The sequence below is a fragment of the Pyxicephalus adspersus genome, chromosome 7 (genome assembly GCF_032062135.1).
Source record: "Pyxicephalus adspersus chromosome 7, UCB_Pads_2.0, whole genome shotgun sequence".
NCBI classification, from domain to species: domain Eukaryota; kingdom Metazoa; phylum Chordata; class Amphibia; order Anura; family Pyxicephalidae; genus Pyxicephalus; species Pyxicephalus adspersus.
Window position 1 is genome coordinate 36,204,318 of NC_092864.1, and position 22,325 is coordinate 36,226,642.

A 22,325-nucleotide genomic window follows, 5' to 3' on the forward strand; every position below is an offset into this window, starting at 1 on the left:
CATCCCAAGGCCAATTTTTTGAGCAGAAGCCAATTTACCTAACTATATAATTTGGGAATGTGGAAGAAAACCAGAATACCCAGGCAAGCAAAGAAAGTATATTCTAACTCCTTGGAGACACTATCCAGGCCAAGGTGAGAGTACAAGCCACTAAGCCAATAAACACAGACAACTCAAAAGGATTTACTATATGTTCAACAGTCAGTTCTCAATGCAGATAAAATCAGTGTTTGAGGAAGGGAATCCAGGGGTTTAAACTATTAAAGGTATTTAATTGTAACTTGTAAAAGGTTTTTGCAATGAGCTACAATCCACATTGAAGACATGCAAGCCAGTCATTCATTTTCAGTGTTTTGGTGGTAATGATGCCCAGCACCAACAACTTCCAGCCAATGGGAAAGGTGCCACATACCTGGGGCCTCCCATCGAAGCACTTAGGTCTGCTGCAATGGGTTTTCAATTGAAGAATGTTGACGTGCAGAGAATGTACCTTGGACACATTCCTCAAAATTATTAGTGGACTGTTCTTGGGTAACATTTGGGGTAAGAAGCTAATCATGGCTACCAATTATATTTAGATTTGCTTTTAATGTTAGAAGATGAATAGTGATACATAAAGCAAAGCTAAATAGCAGTAAATGCTACTTCCTTTACCCTGTAAATTGCAATCTGAAAAAAAGTTAGAATTATTTGCACTGATTGAGTTTTCCATTTGTTTGTGTAGCTGCAGTGTTTGCTATAAACCATTAGTAGCTCAGTGGTTGCTTTCAGTTGTTGCCTGGAACTGCTCTTTAAATACAAACAGCCTTAACGTCATAATAACAGATCATATATGAACATGAAAAGAAAGACGTGCACTTTACTTTTTAGTTTGAGAAATGACTGTAGTCACATGGAGTCAGGGCGGCCATCTGTTACATTCAGCAATATGGCTTCATTCAAGGATTATGGATAGAACTTTCTCTGCAAAGTTGTGTTTCCAAGCTGTTCTTGTCATCCTTAAACCCATCGCCGTGACGCATTTTAATATCAATCAGGGGAAGCTGAGACTGACAAAAGTCCACATATGGGTGACAAGCTGTTTCTTCCATAAATATTTTTACATTATTCCAATCGAGGTTTTAAATGGGATATGAGTTTGTAAATGACTATCTTCCTACTGAATGATAGCGTCAGAAAATAGCTGTCATGATTACATTACAATATTATGTCTTGTCTCTTGCATTTAAAGGGAGATTACTCATTATTTCCTTGCTTGCAAAGAGTTCTAAAACTGTATTGCAGTATGAAATATATTAAATACAATGCATAGTGATTTCCTTTTTAATTTGACGATGATATTTGTGCTTTATTTGCACACTTTAGCCAAACTAAAGGTTGGTAAGGCAGCCAGTATATGCTGGGTAGGAGTGTGGAGGGTATGACACCCAGTATGTGCAGGAGAATAATCCAAATGTGTTAAAAGTGCATTTAAGGATGTGCAGGTGAGGAATGGACAGGGTATGAAAGAGGACAGAATTTGCAGGAAAGGAATATGGAGAGTAGGCTGCACATGGAGCAGAGAAGAAGAAATAGTGGTGGACAGTATAAGCATGAGAGTAATACAGAGGGTATATGGTAAACAGAATGTGCAGAAGAAGAGTGCAGGGGTCATACAAAGGGGAGAACATACAGGAAACACATTTAAATGGTACAACAGTAGGCAATCTGTACAGGAAAGTGTTTAGAGGGTATAAAAGTGGGCATTATTTATAGTAAAGGAGTGCAGATAGTGGGTATTATGTATAGGAGAAGAGTGCAGAAGGTATGGCAGTGGTCAGTACATGTATGAAGGGTATAACTCAGGGTGGCATACGCAGAACAAGACTGAATAGAGCATATAGTTGACTAAATCCCATCTGCATATTGACTTTCTTTACCCTAGTGAATATGTACATTTTCGGACACTATATCTGGGGCAGGGTGAAATTTAGAAATGGGTACAGACAACATCTCTAACTTTGAATGACACAGAATATGTATACCAATATGTCTGTTATAAAAAAGATCACTGTACCCAGGAATGCAATCTTGCAGAAGAGTACCCAAATCAGAATCTTCCCGTACAATTTACAAATTTACAGTTAATATTTGGATATTAGATGGAGTGCATTTGATAGTTTTAAAAATTGATAGTATTAAAATGGCTTATATTTGTTCTACCTTCAGCTTAACACCTTTAGAACTTATTGGTACCTCCATCTAGGTCCAGGTCAGAGGTCCCCATTATTGAATACCAAGAAAATACAGAATTCAGTGCAATCAGTCAAAATGTTTTAAAAATATCCTCTTGATATTAGCCCTAAAAAAACCCTGGACTGAATCAAACTCACATAGGTAGAGATTGGAGGAGCTTCTGTCCCTGTGTACACCTCCAATGCTGCCTCGGAGGTGACATAATCATGTAAATCTTGTTTGTGTTTTCGAAGGTCATTTAAAAAACCCATGAGCCACAGCATTCTGCCACAAGATCAACTTTGGTCCCCATGAACTTTGCCAGGAGCGATTTGAACCCATTTTGAGCACATAGATGCGGCTGTGGTGGCAATGGCATTTGGCTTGCTTACCTGTTACCTTGATTATGGTGTGGTTTGCCACTCCCAGGAGCATGGCACCAGTTTGCTGTGCACCAGAGAGTGGTCAACTTCAGGATTTTCCACTATGGGTATGAAAGCGCCCTAACACAGATAAGCCCCTGCTGTGGCCTCTGAAAAGTTACAATGTTACAATTTCATCACTAGGGGAGTGGAGACTAGTTTCCTCATGCCTGCAAACAAATAACATTATCTCAGCTTAGGCAAAGTCACTGATAGGAGAAGAAGGATGAATATTATATAGATATTGCAATATATTGCAACATGCCTCCCCACTCCATCCCCCATTAACAAAAGTACGCTTTCGATAATTTTGAGTATCCTAAAATACTCAGTACAGATCACAGCCCCATGGTGCAAAATATCTGTTCCTTACTTTCTCTAAAACCTTTTCTGACCACTAGCTGAGAACAAAAACATATCAAAATCCCACTTACCCTGCTATTGGGTCCAATGCAATCGCTTTCGGATTATGGAGATCAAGGTCCACCAAAGTGATGCACACAGTCCCATTGTGGTTACATGTAAAAATGCTGTCATTACCATGATCCACAAAGTAAAAATTTCCAGTAATCCAGTCAATGACCATTTGCTGAACATCTAAAAGAAAGAAAAAAAAGAGAAAAGTGATGGAAATTAAGGTAAATGTTTAGACAGGGTGTTTTTGCTTTTTCTCATGTTACATTCAGGGAGTAGCAGGGTCATTGATTTTGCAGTATAATTTCCACTTGCTAATAAAAATGTAGCATTCACCCCCATGAGAGCAGCTAAACTTTTGCAGGTTCTCTCTTCTAGTGAGACAATACCTACACACAGGCTCAATCTGTAAATAGGTTTTATCATATTGAGTTTATGTCTAGTTTTTCTTTAGTTTTTCAAAGAAAAAAGGAAAAAGAGTTTTGGTGTAGGAAGTCCCAAAGCTACATAACTCATGACCAGGAGGGGTAAGTATTCCCAGGCCTAATCTTCTAACAGCCTTCATTGTTCATCTTCCTTCCTCTCAAGGCTTTCTGTGGACTAGTGTTGATGTTCGAATTCGGGTTGTCCCTATATTCGACCCGAATATGGCTGTTCGTTGATCGGTCGTAATCGTTCATTTTCTAACAATAATTATTGGAAGTGTGTACCTAGCTTTAGCCTAAAATTGATTTGACAGGTGCACTTTAATCTTCATGTGAAGCACAGGGGTATGGAATAGTGTTATGTATCTTTTTATTTTGTATCTTTTTATGTATCCTTTTACAATGTATCTCTTTACATCTGTTTGGAGGCTGTAGAAGCTCTACACAGTGCTGAAACAAACCCGAATTTTTCTCCCATTGACTTTAATGGGATTCGAATTCGACCACCCGAATTTTTTTGCTATATTCGGCCGAATAGCTGTCGAATCGAATAGTTAGCTATTCGACCAACACTACTGTGGACCTCAATCAGTCCCTCCATGTAGTCCTTCTCAGGACCCTTGGCTGTCCATTGGTTTCCCCACTTTACTGAGGGTGGCCCACCCTTGATAGCACCACTATCCAAGTACAATTCCAGGATCCTGTCTTTTAGTAGCAATCAGTAGTCCTTTTTCTGATGGGTGATTCCTACTCAGGTCTCAGGCAAAGCCCCGGCTTGTGGCGGGTAAGGTAAGTTCTCTTCTCAAAGACCCATGGCTGACTTAACCTTTGCTTGGAATTTCCAAATTTTTATCCTTAGATTAGATTCTTACTCAGGTCTCAGGCAAAGCCCTGGCTTGTGGCCAGTAAGGTATGTTCACTTCTCAAAGACCCATGGCTGACTCCCCCTTTGCTGGAAATTTCCAAATTTTTATCCTTAGAATAAAACATTAAGGGCTCAAATTTCACCATTTGGCTGCTGGGCCTCACCTGAGATTGGTTACTCTTTCAACTAACCTACAGTAAGTTAGAGAAGCTTTCATGGCTTTAGTTGTCAATTATCTTTTGAAGTGTGGAGTAGATGGTGTCTGTTCCCTGGCTGTAACTTGGACTTGCTTGGAAGAAGTAGATTAAATAAAATTGCCCAGAACCCAGAAGACTGGGGACATCTTGTAGTAGAAAATAGTAGATAAAAAATACTACAGAAGACAACTCTAGATTGTTAGTAAGTATTGCAACAGAAGCTGCTGTTTTGTCTGCTTAAAACTCTCTTCATTTTTTTTAGCTCCTTTTTGCCTCTTCTGTTTTTGCTTGTTTTCATTCACTACTAAATTATCTTTATTGGCACGCAACACCCGCCAAAGACCAGACAATTACAAAATAAAATCCTGTTTCCAGCCGACCTCTGGGCTCCCAGCTTGCAATGTTTAGATGCCATTTTTTTTTTGTTTTGCCTATTTTGGATTTTTGCACTGAAAACATTTTACACATGTAGATGGCTTTTTTCCTGCCAGGACCCATGCAAAACACAAAGGCAAACAAAAGACAACCATTATGAGCCTAATTTCTATGTAAGTGAATTCTTAGCCCGTTGCCAAACGATTATAAAATTATAATGGCGTCCCTCAAGCCTGGCATCTGAACCGCACAATAAAACAAGATTTATGGAGGTACACAACGATTACAATCTTTTGTAAACGCGTCTCATAAATCTGCTGAGATTATAAATCAAAAAAGACATTTTTTTATTCCCCTTTGTGGAGCGCAAGAATGCCTTTCACCATTGATCCTCAACGAAAAAGCATAATGTGTTATTAGTAAAGAAATCATCAAATACATACAGTCAAATGACACGGCACAACCACTTAATCCTGCAAGACTTTGCCAGTTCTAATTGTGCCTCCCCAGGGACATAATTCTACAGCCGTACCACCCTTTTATCAGATCACAAACCCCTACTGTGTCGACCATCTCTACCTTCAACCTCGGAGGAGAAATACTGTCACTGACAGTTTTAACAATTCTTTGATTTTTTTTTTCTGAACTAAAAGCTTATAATATATGTTAACATTTTATCTTAACAATTTAATTTAGCAGGTTTGATGATCCATTTAAGCAGTTCTCTATGGCAGGACTTATTTTTTTAATCCCATACACTATTCATGATGACAGAGCTGTGGCCGCCCTGGGATTCTTAGTCTATATCCTATTTATGGATCTGTGTTTGCTCTAGGTGATCCAGGTGATCCACCCCCCCCCCCCCCCACACACACACACACATTCATCAGAAAAGAATTAACATCTTAATAAACTGTAAAGAAGTACTTAAGAATTCATGTAAGAAAAAAAAGTATGGTGGAGGAATTTCCTACTTGCACATATATACAGGACCATCGGTATATTTTCCCATTTTTTTTGGCTTAGGCCCCTTTAGAGAAGTGGCAGGGAACTGGGGAAGGAGCCCAGAGTTAGAATAGCAAATATATATATTAATTCGAATCTCCTGAGATTTGGAGTGAGATGTTTTCCTTGCTGGAGATCCATCCAGAACTGAGCACCTGCAGTGCAAGCATCTCCCTTCTCCAACTCCGTTCATTTTGTGCATCTGTGCATTATCTACCTCTCTTGCTGCTTGTTGGGTATTTGTCCCAATAAAGGGGTCTAATAAGAATTTATGACCAATACATTTAAAGGTTATGGAGAAATCCTCACTCATCAAGGATCTGGACTGATCCCAATGTCTAGGTGCTCTCATCTTTCTACTATGTATAAGATGCCACACCAGCTCAGGAATTGGAGTACATTAGACAGCTCTAATAGGCAGCATCCAATCTTAGAAAGTAATCACATAAGTCTGTTTTGGTTTCTACAGAACATAAGTAGGTAATAATGTGCACCATAAAAAATGCAATGTATATACCAAAGTGGCAAGGGTGCTTCAGACAAAGATCTCCATACACAACCTCCAAATAAATATTAGAACACAATCTACTTACTGTGTAAATGCTGAGATATGTAAATTGTTCTTCCTTCTGTAAATGTCCACGTCTTAGTTATCTTGTGGCATTTCAGCTGATATGAAGACTTCCTGGATTCAATCCAACAGACGGTGTTCTCATCATAAAGAAAATCCAGCGTTTGAATTCCATTTGCATTCATAGGGCTCCTGGTGGGCGCTTTGCCCCCATTAAGATCCAGCACTTCAATTGTTTCAGAGTTTGCAATCAAAAGAACTGAAGGCCTGTCAGCGGGCTCTGGAATTAAACATAATGCAATCATAAGTATTAATTTGAGAGCAATGTCAATCTGCATATCACATCCCAGAAGAAAGCAAGAATGAGCTAAAGATATTGCTTCTGCCTAATGTTGCACTCCAAGCCAAGCAGGTGTAAAAGGGAAATTAGTTCAGCTCTGTATTCTATAATCAATCATTATTTAAAAGCAGCATAAGTATTTACATTTGACTTGTTATCAGCCAATCAGGTGTGCTGGAGTATGAGGAACACGCTGAAGAGAGAGCAGAAAAATTGAAAGATAAGTTTTCAATTTGCTACTTTTACTTTACTGTTCAATCATAGTCTTAGGAGGGACAAGATTTTTAAGTGCAAGTCAATGAAAACAGAGCAAATCAGGTTCCCTGCTCTGCCATATAGGGGTTTGTGAAAACCCAACCTAGTTTGATGCTTAACTGTGATGTAGCCTAACTCTTTGACCAAGATACCCAGAACAAATTAGCAACGGCAGCATGCTCCAGTTAACTTGACAATGCTCTATGCAGTTTTCGGATATCCAAATTATAGTAGTTTATTATTTTTTAAAGGTAAATTATTTAATTTACCATATTATCAGTTTATTTTACAAAAAAAACATTCAGTATAGAGGACACTCAAAATACTGGCGTGATGAAGAAAAATACATGATCAGGCAGGTGTTTATTGCAAGGAAAAGGAGATGTCCCTTCTTCAATAAACATTCTTACCTAACTGAACCCTGTCCAGCTGTCAAAGTTTGTTCAGATGTGTATGCTTCCCATGCATGCACCAAGAATAAAATAATTTACATCACCCCAGCATGGCCAATCAGGATAGTTCATATAGAGAGAGAAGAAAAGAAGGAAGACGACAGTGCCATGTGATATAACACAGATAGGTGAGTAGCACAGATTTAGTTCTACTTTAATTGAAAACTCTAAAAGCAGATGGGAGGAGATAAGTAACTTCCTTTTTTTAGGTTGTGAATGTTCCTTTAGACTCTAGTCTAGTCTAGACTTTAGACTTGTGAGTTTTATAAAGAACATTTTAAACAAAGCAGTTAGGCTATGATCAGGTGACAGGTATGAAAGGTAAAATACTGTAATTTACAGTTAAACAGTTGTTTTAAAATGCAAGATGTCGATTCAAAAATATACCTCCCCCTCCCCCAGTCCATCTTTGTCTGATGCGTTTCACACAAATTTTTTAATTACCCATGAATATAGATTTTATGTATAGAACAGTTTATGATCAGTAACTATAGGGGGTTGGAATAATAAGACAGCTATAATAGGGGCATTAACATAAGCCATATTACCCCAGTTATTTGAAGAACCTGTTGCTACCATAAAAGTAATAATTGAGATATTCCCAAATGTATTTTTCATGGTTGTATCATTAGTACATTCATTTATAAAAATATATGTACAAGGGTTGATTGTCATGGTGTGCTCACCATATATTGAAAATAAAACCTATGCAATTTCCAATGTCATCTTCATTACAACCCATAGATAAATGTTAAAAGGAGTAAAAGTCAAAATACTTGGCTAAAATATTGAACCAGAAGATCGGTCAGATGAATCAGAAAATGGCATTTTCTGAAGGAGAGTTCAGTTATGGCAGCCTCCATGCTTTGCTATGGTTCATCTTACATGTTTTTCTCATAAACACGGCATGAAAAGAGTGGCAACACTATATCTCCAGCTCTAAGTTGTGTTGGTGTGCTGCCACCCTTTCGGTTTGTATTCAGAGATGTTCTGTTGTAGCCACCATCTAGTAACCTGCTCTAAACAATAGCACACGGCTGTCCCTAGAGCAAGTGTATGTAGTAAAAAATTGACTGCAAGTAAGCTGGAGAAGAATGACTGGTGTAATCAAAAATATTTGGGGAAAATAGGCTTTTTAGCCATCCTATGTATATCCAGGTCCATCCACCATTCTGGGGTTACCACAACAATTATTGATAATGGCACCTCAATGTATCCCCGAAACATATCTGTGCTGCAACGCAGGACTGAATGATACATGGTGTCTTTTATAGTTCGATTTTCTCTTTTTCTGTTGTTGCTGTGGATTTCAACTCATTTATTGCATCGCAAGGCAGCATATGTTGCAGCAAACAGCATGGTGGTATGAATGGGCACATTTACAACAAGAACCTGGGGCCCACCAGAAGAAGTGAGAAGGAGGGCCCATCGGAATGCATAGCTTTTAAGGGACAAGGGCATTTTTTTAAGGCATCAGGAGCCCACCAGAGGGAAGTTTGGTGACATATGTCTGGATCACCAGGGATTTTTTTTCGAGTTCTGACTTTATCTGGTCCTAAATGGTAGACCTTAAGGAAAATCTCAGAATCATATTCCAATGAGAAGACAAATCGCTGCCAAACTCCAGTAATACCTTTTTGTGTTACCTTCCTAAATGTGTATTGCACTAGAGGTGAAGGGATCACAAACATAACTGAACAGAAAAATAAATTGTGGGAAGCAAAATTTATTAAAGCCACAATTTACTGTTAACATGGGGTCTTGCATAACACTTATTTTAATTAAAGGCGTTGCATTATTCAATGTGAAAATAATTACATAATGCTTAATGCTGCATTTTCAAAAACACTTGCCAAGGTACATACATGCAAGCAGCTGTTTGCAGGGATCTGAAGCCAAGATCTACATTTCTCTATTTACTGCAATTAGTGATGTATCTATATACCCAATTTGCATCTATTTCTTTAGATTAGACTTTTAGTAGGTGCCTAAATTCGGATGACAACCCTGGAACCTATAGTTTCCTAAACAAGTTAAACAAAGCATATTTTCTTCTGACAGGTCCCCTTTGTATTGTGTATCTAACCTCCTAATTAGAAAGTTGTATCATCCTGTGAATTATGAATGTTTCCGACATAACCAGGTAATTATTGTAATTTGCTTTCCTGACTTCTAAAGCAAAACTGTTGCTATTTACTAGCTGGTAACTAACCTTGCCAAGAACTTACTCTGTATGTATTATGTCCAGGCACCGGAGGGGACTTTGAACTATTTCAAGGTGGCAGCACTTATAAAACCCTCTGTTGTCTTGTGTGCATTAGGTGCCAGGGGAGACATCTTTTATGTTTTCCTCATGGCTGTTAGGTCAAAGAAAAGCTTAGAGGTTCAGAGACCACAAAGGTTCCAGGGATATATTCGATTCAGAACACTTAGAGGGATTTGTTTGTTTTATGGCTGTTTGTTTTAACAAGAACTACATCACAGCGACAGAACAGGCTGTACCGGTATGTGTCCTATTATTCCACCATGGAGCACTGTTGTAACCTATGACTTCTGTTTCTAATTTATCCATAGCCAAAATTAGCAAGACCTTGTCTTAAAGCCACATACACACATATCGAAAATTAAAGATATTCAGGGGTATAAAGAACATGTAGAAATGTTTATTGCACTGCCTCCAAAAGCTTTTTTTTCCAGGTGATGCCGTTGCTATGCATCCTACTCCTTGCTGGGAAGAAAGCTGTACCTTTGGATAAGAATACAAGAACCTCCCTGCTTGTGATTCATTTATTCTGTGCGTCCATCACTTTTTCCACCGCTTCTTAAATATTTACTTGCCAGTCATTAGGAAGAACAGTCTGAGAAGAGGAAGAAAAGCCATTTTTTTTTAACAAAATAGACACCTCCAGGTGGAGGTGAGTGTAGAATGAGGCGTGGAAACTCAGTAATGGCAAAATATCAGCTGCATAGAACCCAAAGGCAATATACAATAGGTGGCTGGTCCCTTACATTTTTTGACACATATTAAACCACGTATTTCTCCTTTGAAGGAATGGAATGAGGGAATGCACAGTACTTACTTTCTCTACATGTGGTTTACAGTGAATAACAGCAATTCAGAGTAGGAGAAGTGACCTTACTTGATTTTCCAGTGAAATTACTAGTTTATTTAGTACATATACTAGTATATGTAATTGCCAGTATTTCAATGGAACTTTGGACTTCAAATTTTTGTGCATTTATTGTAAATCCTGTAGTTGGGCTCTCTCTAGTGAGGCTCTCTATTTTACTTGGAGAAATATCTATGGAACTCCAGAATCTACGGCCCTCTAATCTGCAAAGACTAATTTTAGCTAGGGGGTTGGCACTTGGCATGCCTTTTAGCATCAATGTTGGTCCACATTGATGGACTAATTTTGAGGCATGGTAGGTGCAAAAGGACAGCACAAAGTTACAGCTCCCAAGCTGAAGTTGGTGTATTTGTATTAGAAGGCTATGAGTTTTCAGGGCTTCTTGCATGTTCTATAAGATAGCTAAGTATAAGTGGATACCACGGGTACCCTCCTTATTTCAATGAAAACTGAATGAGCGTGTAGGTGTTTTTCTTGTATTGTAAATGTCAAAAATGCTTAGTCCATGGTTGCATGGAGTCCAAAATTTCATCTCCTTTATTCGCCCAAGTCTGCTGTCAGCTGTCCAGGGAGGGATATAGACAACAGCCTTGGGGGAGTATAAAAAGTCCTCCAAAAGCTGCTAATGGGGTCTAGAGACTGGAAAGAAAAAATGGCTAGGGAATAAGCTTTGCTTGGCAATTAGCTTTCAGTTCTCAGTGATTGAACTTTATTCTGTTCATGTAAAACTGCTAAAATCTGGCAAGTTTCAAGAGTAAAGAAATCGTGTTGTCCGTTTTCAGCACATACCCCTAGAATTTGAGATGAAATCATAAAAGAGCATTTGCATTTAAAACGGTGTCACTTTTGATAAGAGTGGAAGCTATGAATATATAATTGTCTAATTTACATAATTACAAGCAAGGCTATTTTTATTACATCACAAAAACCTGGCAATATTGCAGCTATAAAGGTTAATCTCCTTTTGAAGCTGCCATGGTTTGAGAAGACATCCAACATGCCTCCCCTGTCTGTGTCTCTAGAGGGACCTGTTTACTGAGATTGGCAAAAAAATGCTTTTTTTGCCTGATGCTGTACTTTTCATATTTCACAGCAAAATTTTACACTTATTCCTTTTTTTTTACACGTTTATAGAAGTTTGGCATTACAACTTGCAACATAAAAGTGTAGGTATAAAAACACAGCCCAAAAAAGCACGATTTAAAAGCATGTCCCACCTTAAACTAAACTGATGGCCACATTTATAGGTTTATAACCTTATTTTAATATGCAAAATTTATACATTGATCTGTTTTACTTTACTTATAAAATTCTTTATAAATATATAAAGTGAAGTACTTTACTAACACTTTGCTTGCAGAGAATAGTCCAGCTGTATGTTCTAAATCTTTGGCTATCTAGCTCAGAAAATCCATATGCGCCAAAAGAGAGATGCATTCCTCGTTCCAATCATAATTTGTATATTATATTAAGCATATGGCAACATGAACACAGATTACATGGGCTATTCACAGTAGAAAAGTAAAGTACTACAAGTGTAAATAGCTGACTCAAACACAACACCTCTAGGCTGAATTTGATATTTATGGTTTATGTATTTTATATTATTTTATTATTATTGCACTTTCCTGATGCTTGCTGCTCTTTCTTCACTTTTTAGTAGAAGAATGACTTCTTAACATCTGACACTTTTCAGGAATTACCATAAATTTCAAATATAAAGATTGTCTAGGAGGCCACAACTACTAAGCAATGCTAAGATTAGAGAAATAGGTGGTGGAACTGCTGGGTATCAACCTTCCTCTTTATCAGCGCCCATTTTTTTACTATTATTTTTGCTAATTCATGGAGTCATTGAAAAAATAGAGATCCCACTGTTACAGTTATCACATGTACAAATAAATGCATTAAATAAAAAAGAAAGTAGTAGTACCTCAACCTGCCATCAGCTACTAGTGTTGGTCGAATAGCTCACTATTGGATTCAGCAGCTATTCGCTCGAATATAGCAAAAAAATTTGGATGGTTGAATGTCAAAGTCGAACACCATTAAAGTCAATGGGAGGAAAAATTTGGGTTTTTTTCAGCACTGTGTAGAGCTTCTACAGCCTCCAAACAGATGTAAAAAGATACATTATAAAAGGATACATAAAAAGATACATTGTAAAAAGATACTACATACCCCTGTACTTCACATGAAGATTAAAGAGCACCTGTCACATCAATATTAGGCTAAAGCTAGGTACACACTTCCAATAATTATTGTTAGAAAATGAACGATTACGACGATCAACGATTATGCATGATTATACTTGAACAATCATATTGTGCACAATTCTGTACATGCTGTAACAATATGATGATTCATATATAATCCTCCAACAGCGTCCACAAACTAGATACAATCGTTTGAACGATGCAGGGAGGGACATGTAAAGGAGAAAGTGTACCGCAGAAACATGCACAATCACTGAACGAAACGATACTGTACACACAATAGATAGTGAAAGATCGTCGGCCAATCAGATCCACCGTGGCGGTCGTTCATTTCCAACGACAATCCTCGTTCGTCGGTGTCCTTGGTCACTTTTTTATGGCCAATCGGTTGTTCATCGGTCGTTCGTCAGTCGTTTCTAATGATAATTATTGGACGTGTGTATGCAGCTTTAGTCTACACGGACTGTTTCCCCAGCGTTTAACCTGAGGCTTTTTAAAGCCCATGTTTGAAGTCCCCATGCATTCCCATGGGCTAATCTACACCAGGACATTTCCTTCCGTTACGTTGCTTGCAAACATTAAAAAAAAATAAAACGCTGGATAAACGCGGGAAAACGCTTCCATTGAACTCAATGGAGGCTTTTTCAAGCGTTTTTAAGCTTTTATGAAAGCTTCCACTGAAAACAATGGGGGCTTTTATAATCATTTTTAGCAGGACTTTGGAATCTGGAAGCCCCCTTTAATAAGGAGACTCCCAGATCTCCACCGCCCCATACTGGGGAATGAGTACAGGGGTACATAAATACCCTTACTCATTCCCTGAAAGGGTTTAAAATATAAGTAAAAAATAGGACAAGGCTTTAATGTTAAATTATTTTATTAATGTGTGTTTGTGTAATTAAACTTTTTTTTTTTACAGGTTATCCCAATGACAGGAGGATTTCCAGGGTTGCAATGAACAGAGCCCTGGATATCCCCCTGACAGTGAGGGATTGCAGGGCACTAGGGGTTAAATGTGGACAAGCCTCTCCATTCACCCCTAGTGCTCTGGCTGAGGTTTTACATTTCTCAGCCATTCAGCACTAGAGATGAATGGGGAGACTTGTGCTCCCCTGATCACTGTGACGAGTGATCAGGGGAACAGAGCTGTCAGCTCCGCTGATTGCTCTGCTGCCTGATTGGCTGAGGAAAGGGAGATCCTGATGATGCTTGAGCTGTCATCAGGATTTCCTATTTCTCAGCCAATCCCAGAGCAGTAGAGGTATGAATGGAGATAGTATCTCCATTCAACCTCTAATGCCCTGGTATTGCCTGCGGTTACAGCTAATTGAAGGCACCTGCTTTCAATTAGCTGTGACCGCAAAGTTCCCACGGTCCACGAATCCCACAATGACATTATGATTCATAATGTCATTGTTGGATAACCTGTAAAAAAAAAAAAAAAAAAAACAAGTTTGAAATAAAAAACACATAAGAAATAAATAATTTAAGAAAAAAAAAACTTTTTTTTTTTTCTCCCGAATTTTTGCTGTCGAATCCCATGTTTTTCGGGTCGGGTCTACCCGAATTCGAACAGCCATATTCAGGTCGAATATAGGGACAACCTGAATTCGAACATCAACACTATCAGCTACCAAAAGCTGAAACATCAGTTCTGAAGCTACTTGGCTCAGTTACATCAATCTCCTTGGAATATCTCACTTTCTGCTGTATTACATAAAGCAACTGAACAGCAGGGAGGGTAAAACACCTGAATAGGGTGAATGTTAAATGTGTGAACCAAAAGTCACTTTACTGCTGAACTAAAACATGTCCAAAACAGGACCTGCAAAGTTTTTTATTCCCTTTTCTACCATTTGTTGCTCCAATCTTCACTTGTTTGCAGTGATGACCCCTCAACAAGAAAGTGGTGGGTACTCAACCTACCAGTAGCTTTTAGAGCTGACCTATCACAATAATTTTTACTCTTTATAAAAAAAGGTAGAAACCCTTAAGTTTGTTTGTTTTTTCTTTTTCCTTTAAATAACTTAAAAAAAGTGGGGATACCAATATCGCATATCCCAGGAGGCTTCAGGCTGCTTCTTCTGTGCATGCCTAATCTCAGCCTTACATAGAAAGGGCTTTTACAGGCATTGAAAAAATGTGCCAATTGAGGATGCTTCAGGACCGAGGCCAGCTCTGGAGGCATTGAGGGCTCTGTGGAAGTAAAAGTAAGTGCTGCATTTTTATTTTACTAACAGTTCCTCTTCAAATGCTGAAACATATGTTTGAAAGCTACCTGGCTTGGTTCCATCAACTGGGAATATGTCTCTATCTGCTGTATAACATACAGCAAATACAAAGACTGCAGAAAGGCAAGGTACCTGAATAAAAGTAATAGTGAGTAGGTAGGACTGGGAACCTAAAGTGACTCTGAATTGACTGCTGAATTAAAATTTGTCCAAAAACAGGACATTATATAAGAACCTAGAAGAAGCTCATAGAAGTTATTTCAAGTGGTCTTCCCTATTGAATAATTCCAAGAGTAATGAACTCTGATGATGTGTAAAAAAAAAAAAAAGAGAGGTTGGTACTCAACCTACCAGCAGCTATCAAATGTTGAAACATCTGTTTTGGTGAGCTAACCCTGTAAGTAAAACTGCTAAATATTGGAAACGTTTTTTTATTAACGTGAAATAATTAATCTTTCAGTGCCTTTCCAGGAAATATGAAGGCTGTTCTATATTTGAAAACTGGTTATTTAAAACACAGTTGAAAGACGTATAAAATAAAAGGACCCTTAAAAAAATTGACATGATCAAGTCTTCCTGGGCGAATTCCATCCGGTACATTTCCAAGTGATGCCAGATTGAATGTCTGAGGAACACAAAGTCCACAGCTGTGTTTTATCACAGCCTTCAATCCATCACGGAAATAAGAGTAATAAGTAGGCAGTATCTGTTTGCCAGAGCCCTACATTGTGATGGCTGTAATTTCTTCCCTCGATAATTCTTGTAGAAAGTGTAAAAAAAAAAAATGATGCTAAATTACATGGTGACATGTATTCCTCAAATACACTGGGAAAGGAACTTGAACACCCCTTTTGCTATAACTTTCAACTGATTAGCTTGTACTAAATTTAAAAGTGTTCTGCAGAAAGCATTCAGCCAAAACTGGTTGCCAATTTTGGCCAATTTTGGAAAATTGGCAAACTAGGAAAGGAAGACCCTCCATGGGGAACCATTCAGTGTGTACAGTGCGATGATTATGCTAATAGGTAAGTTCAGAATAACATAAAGATGAGCTCAGTGTGTTGCTTTTCCTTTCATTTTCTAGTAACATAATGAGAAGAAAACCTGTAAATTAATGTGAAACTTCAGCAAAAGGAACATCAGTTCCTCTCCCCCCTCACTAAGGCTGTGTGGCAGAGCTTTGTAAACCATATAGTAAGCCAGAAGTAGACAGGCAGAAATGCAGGTAGGTTAATCAGCCCTTATTTTTTTTTAAACTGTGTTTTTAGCTTTTTGCTTAGATAAACATCCCAGTGCACATTCAGCTAATTGTACATTTTAGATATCAGGCTTTGTTTCAAACAATTTATGTGTTAGAATCTATTTCGGGTTTGCATTAGTCTACAACAAAAAAGTAACCTTCTGCTCACAATATTGTTAATATTATACACAGTCAAAGATATCCTCTCAAACAGGAAAGGGAGAATATGTAAAACCTAAGCCAATACTTTCCAATGGTGCGTATAGAACCCAAGACTGTGATACTCCAAGAAGAAGATGCTAACTACCTGACCACACTGGGTTAAAGAGATTAACTTCATTAAAAATAAAAATTTTCCAGATAAGCAGCATGTTATGGAAACATTGGGCTTATAGACATTTTCTTTTTCACTTACAGTAAATGAGGGCACCGGTAATTCCACAATTTACACAATTCATCCACTACATTACCTCTGCAAACATTGCACTTCTCGACAACGTTTCCACAATCCTCAGAATCAATGTTTTATTCAATCAGTAAAAATTGGCAGCAGTGAGATTGTCTGATCAGCGTCTCAAGGACAGAACACAATCTATTCTTTTAACTAATGTAGATATATATCTGTGTAAGGACATTGTGATAAGCAATGCGCTAGCCACCACGCCTTAATTAATCGCATTCTTTTCCATCTTTTTAATGGGTGCAATACTTCTTTTGAAACAGAAATTGCACACATTTCAGGAAAATCCCCTCCAGCAAGCCAACAAAATCACACTGATTAAACTGATGCCATCAATAAATTATATTTCCGATGGCCGTGTTAACATGCCAAGGCTGCGCAGGGTTCATAGTCATTTTGAAGTTTTATAATTTAAATTTTATGATGTGAACAAAGACACATAAATAGAATACAGATAGATAGAAACAGACAGACAGATAATATGTACTGAATATTTGTATATTGTTTTTGTCTAATTTTCAAGTTTGGTAAAAAATAGACCTTACAGGAATCAAAAAAAGGATATTTTCCACAATCCACAGCTTTTATTTATCAAACCCTCACTTTTCCATTATTTGGATATGCTTGATATTTGTGTTATAATAAATGAACACACCTTAAGCTATAATTTGATATACCAAGGAAACAGAACCTATCACAGCCTTAGTGATGGTTAGATAGATAAATGGATAATTTCTGTAGAGAAGATATATTTTTGTTACTCAAGACAATTGCAATTGCAATTGTTTTCTTCCCAGGCGATAATCGATCATGTTGGCCAACCACTGTGCTTGATCATGAAAAGACTGAACAAGGAAAACTGTAGTCCTTGTATTGGGGAACCTTAGGCTAATTCTTCCTCTTCTCAACTTGCCCTCCCCTCTACCTTCTCCATAGAACAGAACATGTGCCTGTAAATCGATCATTTCAATTATGAAACAAATGTTTTGAGCATCAATAGCTGAGCATTTGGACACAGCTTTAGATAGACTGATTGATTAGTAGATAGATAATCATTCCTTATTATCTTGGGTGAAAATCTAGCAACAGTCCAGGTTTCCCACCCTGTTGGATCACTAAACAACTGGCTGTGAACAATTGTATTCCCAATAGTGCCTTTCACTAATCCCCCCTTCTTTCAGCTTGTTCTCCTTCCTCTTCTCCCCACGGAACAGTACATGTGTCTGAAAAAATTATAGCTCATAAAACTGTCTTGTGAAACAATCTCTATGTTGTAAGGTCTCAGGAAGAGGAACTGTAAAAAATCCATGTGCAATAAGTCAAGTCAAGTGCTTCCTTAGGGTTAGACTGCCATTAAAAATTTGGTTGGACAAAGGTCAGCTTAGTGCTCAAGTTAAATTTCAGGGTTAGTTTAGGGGTTGAGTTTAGAAAATTTGCAGCTGAATGAAATCTATTGAAATAAGGCACCATGATTCATTAACAATTGCTTTATTTTCATCTTCCCATTGTTTATACATGTTTTGCATGCAAAGCTGCTAATCAAAGCTCTGTAGATACTTTTTAGCCATATGCATAAGCTCCAACATCAGCTAGTGGTAATACTGGCTAAAATAAAGTCGGGTCATAACAGGAAGGACCTAAAAGAACCTTCCTAGCAAGATCTGATTGTTATTTGAAGTTCAAATTGTTCAGATGATCAATGTTATTATGTTACGAATCACCCCAGACAACTGGTAGTAAATGGAAATGCTCTGTACCTTAACCACTTTGTACTTAGCACGGTAAACATTGGCAGGGAGTTGGTTGATACCTTACCTTGGTTCTGAAGTTGGTACATTTGAATTTCAACAAAGGTTTACAGAAATTGCAAATGGTGGAACTTTAAACACACCGTGGGATCAAACTTATACCTAATACCTACAAGCAAGCCAAATACTAACAAATGGAGTAAACCATTCTTCAATGAAAATCTAGGACTTAAATAAAGACTTATTAAATATAATATGCCTAAAAGAAAAACAACCATCACCAATAGTGGCCTACACTGCTTGATTATCAAAATCTGCATTCTCTACAAAACGACTAATAAATTGTAACTCTGCAAAGAAAAATTCTAGCAATAATTTAGCATATGTCGACATCTGCCAGCACTGGAAAGTAATGAAACTACTAAGAATTCCTGTAGCAACTGCAGGCAAATAAGCAAAAGAATACATCTAGGTCTGTCCACATTTCCCTGATATCCACCTATAGTACCCTCAGCTATTTGCCCCAGCAACAATGTGCTGGATCTGCTGTATTTAATAAATATGCCTCTTTGACTAGTAATGGTAAAATGTATAATAAATAAACATTCATTTTCCTAGTGGATTGCAGTTCTCATATCTATTGATGCAATAGCATACATATGATAATAATTGTGTTGATCCAAGGACATCCTGTACATCATGCTGTAGCCTTTGGCTCTTTTTGGTAGACTGAACATTCTATCTCTATCTGCAATACAAGGCTGTCATGTGACCTTAGGCTATCAAAAGCTTTGAGACTGATGTAAAAAGATCTCCAATCTTTTTTAGGATAATGTTGAGAGAAACAGCAATCTTCATAAAAGAGAAAAAACAAAAATACAACAAGGGTACTGTTATTTTGCTGCCATGTAACACTTGAATTTAGCGCATTCTAACTGGACTCTGTAATATTGTGAAAAGAAGCAAAACATGACAAAGGAATATGAAAAAATGTCCTGAGGATACATCAAAAAAAGGAAGTAGGTTATCATCCCAATATATGGTTTCTTCAACATGTGGCAGGAAAACATTTTTCTAACGACAGTGACAAAATGTGCAGCCTGAATACAGGAACAGCCTCCACTTCCCAGCATTCTTAAAATATCATCTTGGAAGCTGTCCCAGATATTACATCTCCGGAATGTAAAAGAACGAGGGAGGTACAAGTCCCAGGAATTATATATTGTTATGCATATAAGCAAATCAACTTGATGTCATTACTGTCTGAAAATGTGCAGACTTAAATCTTGGCAAATTGGCTTAACAAAGTCAAGTGACAAGAGAATTATTGATCCTGGATAGGGAAAGGATGACCACAGACATAAGACAGCAATAGAAGGACTTTAGTATGATTTTATGGAAACCATTATTAGATCAATGGAATTATAAAAAAATGAAAACAAATCTAACAATGTATTTATGCAGTGGTGCCAAGTCGTATCATACAAGGTTTTCTACCAAGGAGTACTCAGATAGGGATAAGAATGATGGCAGCATTCTGGCCTTTGAAGCATTGGGTCCCAGGTTTGAAACTTGGCTATTACACTATCTGAATGGAGTTTGTATGTGTTTGCTTGGGTTTCCCATGAGCACACCGGTTTCTCCGACATCTCAAAAACATGCAGATGTGTGTACTGACTTCCATCCAAAAATTAGCCTTGGACTGTGGTAATGACGTATGACTATTGTAGGGACGTTAAATCGTTAAATTGTGAGCTCCTTTAAGGGACAGTTGATAACATGACTATGGACTTTGTAAAGAGCTGCATAATATGTTGGCACTAGATAAATATACAATATCTGTCTATTAAATAACAAAAAATTTATAATAACTCACTTTTATTTATTTATATGACAGTTCTAATGCTTGTCCTCTCTAATATTCTCTCATTTACAATTAAGCACTGATGCCTTTTTGTTTCCACTGGGGGATCAGTCAGATATCGGATTTAAAAAAGCGTGTTCCTTTAATCATAAATTATTTCAATTTAGGAAAAAGAAAAAAAAATCACGAAGTGCTAAATCTGGTGACCATGGAGGATGTTCCTGCGTAGTAATGTGCCTGTCGGTCACAAGAACTGTGAGAGAAGGAGAATTGTCCTGATGAAGAATGAAACCATTTTCCCACATTTCTGCCGTCTTTTCCTGACTCCTTCTCTTAGCTTTGTCAGAACTTCCTTATAAAAAAGTTGGGTCACTGTTGTGCTTTCTGGAACCCATTCTGCCAAAATTACCCTGTTCTTATCACAAAACACGATGAGCATGGATTTGTATTTGGGCTTTTTTGATTCTTGGTGATAAAGGCTGGGTTTCGGCATCAAGTGATAACTTTTTGAAAAAGGTTCGGCTCCACTAGGGATGAGCGAGATTTTGTTAATTAAATTTGATCTCGCAGGGAATCAGGCCATTCTCGCTTAGCGAACATGTAAGCAATAACGGCTCGTGTAAATTCGGCCGTCGAGATCAAATTTTTTGGGACATGCAAGAGCAATCGGGGGAGCGGAGCTGACAGCATTATGACATTCATAATCAGCTCCCGATTGCTCTTGCAGCCCTGAAGTATGTGTTCTTGCATAGAGATTCTGTATCCAAGAACACAGAAGTACTGCTGCTGTGCTCATCATGAATGAATGCAGCTGTGGGAATCATCCTGTGATGATTCCTACGGCTGCATTCATTGATGAGCACAGCCACGATATTAACACTAACAGGAGGAGTACCGCGGCTGCATTCATGAATCCTCCTGTGAGTGATCCCCAGGCACTACAGGTTAAATGAGGGCAAGCCGAAATCAGTTTGGTGAAATTTCGCGGACCCATCGGAAGTTCAATAAAATTTTCACGAGAATGTCAGAGGAATTCTTGTTCATTCCTAGGCTCCACCTCAAGTTACTGCAGAATGGCAGCACAAATTTCCTTGCAACACTCATTTTCCTCAGGTGTGAAATTATACTAAGAATGTCAAGTGACGCTTTGCTCAACCTTTAAACACGAGGTGAAACACAACGACAGTGACAACAAACTAAACAGCAGAAAGTGCCGGCGTTTTTTAGTGCAGGTTTGGAGAAGCTTAATATTTATGACAAGTAATCTTATTCAGTTCTAGCTGCTTTGTTTGAGAGATAGAAATAGTTTCCTTATTTATTAGACGGCCTTCTTATTGGTAATAATTAAAATAAGCAAAATCGAGTTTTAATTGGCCTGAACAGCTATTAAGAAATCTATTGCTATTGTAAGTTTTGCCATTATTGTAAAAAGCATTGCCATCAATATAAAAGTAAAGGTTTTTAACAGTTTTTAGGGTGCAATGGGCATTAAATGGCTCCAAGGGGTTACATCAGCTCCCTTTAATACCCTAGAATATATTTTGCATATTTAAGCTGGTAAGAAATGTTAGTAATTGGGTTTGCACATCCTTTAAAAATAATTTCAGCCAGCACAAGGCTGAAGAACTTTCCCGCTGTACAGCTCAGCTCCAAAGTGCTGAAAACAGAAGAAAACATGTATTTATAGTCTGGTATTCTTGTATTCAGGTGCCTCGTATCTGCAGGGCAAATTAGGCTTTTGCTTTCCTTGCCTAGAGGCAAATAAGAACTTGTGTCTAAAATATTCTTTTAAAAACACAGTATTGATTCCAACTCGTTACACTTTGTGTAGAACTTGTTCCTTTCAACCTAGAGAAGGCTGACAGATTTAATGAATTATGTAGCCGGGTAAAAAACAGAA

General features: G+C 37.8%; 1 protein-coding gene across 1 annotated transcript in view; it reads right to left on the minus strand.

Moving 5' to 3' along the window:
- LRP1B (LDL receptor related protein 1B) overlaps nt 1–22,325 on the minus strand; it is a 500,403-nt gene that overhangs the window by 472,430 nt on the left and 5,648 nt on the right. Inside the window, 2 exon segments of the mRNA XM_072419083.1 lie at nt 3,071–3,233; nt 6,511–6,768. Of these exon segments, the coding sequence (XP_072275184.1) occupies nt 3,071–3,233; nt 6,511–6,768 (421 nt within the window).